General features: G+C 40.8%; 1 protein-coding gene across 1 annotated transcript; it reads left to right on the top strand.

Moving 5' to 3' along the window:
• Window positions 1-1,797: 1,797 nt before the first annotated feature.
• On the top strand, window positions 1,798-2,313 carry LOC129910332 (cuticle protein 16.5-like). Its single transcript, XM_055987668.1, has 2 exons — window positions 1,798-1,864; window positions 1,933-2,313. Exons 1-2 carry the CDS (start codon window positions 1,853-1,855, stop codon window positions 2,311-2,313), a joined length of 393 nt encoding a protein of 130 aa, XP_055843643.1. The 5' UTR covers window positions 1,798-1,852.

Here is a 2,313-nt window from a genome sequence, read left to right as displayed (position 1 = left end):
CGACGACTAAAGACGAAGACAAAAGTCGACGACAAAAGTCGACGACAAAAGTCGACGACAAAAGTCGACGACAAAAGTCGACGACAAAAGTCGACGACAAAATACGACGACAAAAGTCGACGACAAAAGTCGACGACTAAAGTCGACGACAAAAGTCGACGACTAAAGTCGACGACAAAAGTCGACGACAAAAGTCGACGACAAAAGTCGACGACAAAAGTCGACGACAAAAGTCGACGACAAAAGTCGACGACAAAATACGACGACAAAAGTTGACGACTAAAGTCGACGACAAAAGTCGACGACTAAAGTCGACGACAAAAGTCGACGACAAAAGTCGACGACAAAAGTCGACGACAAAAGTCGACGACAAAAGTCGACGACTAAAGTCGACGACAAAAGTCGACGACAAAAGTCGACGACAAAAGTCGACGACAAAAGTCGACGACAAAAGTCGACGACAAAAGTCGACGACAAAAGTCGACGACTAAAGTCGAAGACTAAAATCGGCGACTAAAGTGGGCGGCAAAAGTCGACGACAAAAGTCGACGACAAAAGTCGACGACAAAAGTCGACGACAAAAGTCGACGACTAAAGTCGACGATAAAAGTCGACGACAAAAGTCGACGACAAAAGTCGACGACAAAAGTCGACGACAAAAGTCGACGACAAAAGTCGACGACAAAAGTCGACGAAAAGAGTCGACGACAAAAGTCGACGACAAAAGTCGACGACAAAAGTCGACGACTAAAGTCGACGACAAAACTCGACGACTAAAGTCGACGACAAAAGTCGACGACAAAAGTCAACGACTAAAGTCGACGACAAAAGTCGACGACTAAAGTCGACGACAAAAGTCGACGACAAAAGTCGACGACAAAAGTCGACGACAAAAGTCTACTACAAAAGTCGACGACTAAAGTTGACGACTAAAGTCGACGACTTAAGTTGACGACTAAAGTCGACGACTAAAGTCTACACCAAGGGAAAAAATAAATTGAAGTTGAAATGCCTTTGTTTCAAAGTTGAACTACTTTGATTTATGTGACTTTAAGATACGAAACCATCAAAAATTAACCTTTTTTCCACGTTTATCTAAAAATGTTCATCTTCAACGCAAAATCATTCCGAATAATTGTTAAATCAATGTGGTTTGCATTGATTTTACGTTTTTTTTATGGTGGCTTTTCCCTCAGTGTACGACCAAAGTCGTTGACTAAAGTCGACGACTAAAGTTGACAACTAAAGTCGACGACTAAAGTTGACAACTAAAGTCGACGACTAAAGTCGGCGACCAAAGTCGGTGATTTAAATTGCGACTAAAGTCGGCGACTCAAGTCTGCAACTCAAGTCGCTGGACCAAATGGCATCAAAATTCACTTTTTTTAAGGCGTTACCCACATTAAATTTATTTCACAAAAAGTGACCTTATGATGCCTTTTTTTTCCGCAGGAGTCCAATTTTAAATCCTTAAACTTATGATTAACCTCAGAAGCTTATTTTTGAAAGTGCAATCAACTTCAAATAAAAATAAATAAATATTATCAAAAGTTCAAAATCAAATCTTTTGCAATTTGAGTTCGAAGAACACCTTTTAAAGGAAAAACCAAAATTTCTTAATAAAATCGTTAAACGTGCTCCATAGCCGATGTATGTTTTGAATTTCTAATAAACAATGAATATTGTACTGCCCTTACTAATTTTTGGTCAATGAATGAGTAATGCGTCGCGACTTAGATCAGTAGCAGAAAAGAGGTATAAAATGACTTGAATTGAAGTAAAATGAAATCATATCACACTTTGTCATCACTCTTGGAGCATCTCAGTTCGAAATCAACCAACATTAATCAAAATGTTCAAATACGTAAGATATAATCATCTCTAAGAATTTCAAAGGACCTTTTTGAAATACTGTTTTTTATCTTTTTATAGACCGTTGTCATCATTGCTGTCATCGCTTGCGCAGTTGCTAAGCCAGCACCAGGACTTCTTCATGCACCACTTGCATACTCTGCTCCATTGGTTGCTGCCGCTCCAGGAGTTGTAACTGCCACCAGTAGCCAAGTGATCGCAAGGAACTATAATGGAATTGCAACTGCACCCGTTTACGCTGCTGCTCCAGTTGCCAAATATGTTGCAGCTCCAGTTGCTGCTCCTCTAGCTGCCGCACCATTGGCCGCTAACTACGTAGCTTCTCCATATGCTCCCCAATTGGCATACTCAGCACCTTTGGCTGCAGCTCCTTTGGGATATGCTGCTTCATACGGATATGCTTCTCCTTATAGCTACGCTTCAGCACCTCTTCTGTTCTAA

This window comes from Episyrphus balteatus, chromosome 2 (assembly GCF_945859705.1).
Source record: "Episyrphus balteatus chromosome 2, idEpiBalt1.1, whole genome shotgun sequence".
Lineage (NCBI taxonomy): Eukaryota > Metazoa > Arthropoda > Insecta > Diptera > Syrphidae > Episyrphus > Episyrphus balteatus.
This window is presented reverse-complemented; position numbering and strand designations above follow the sequence as displayed.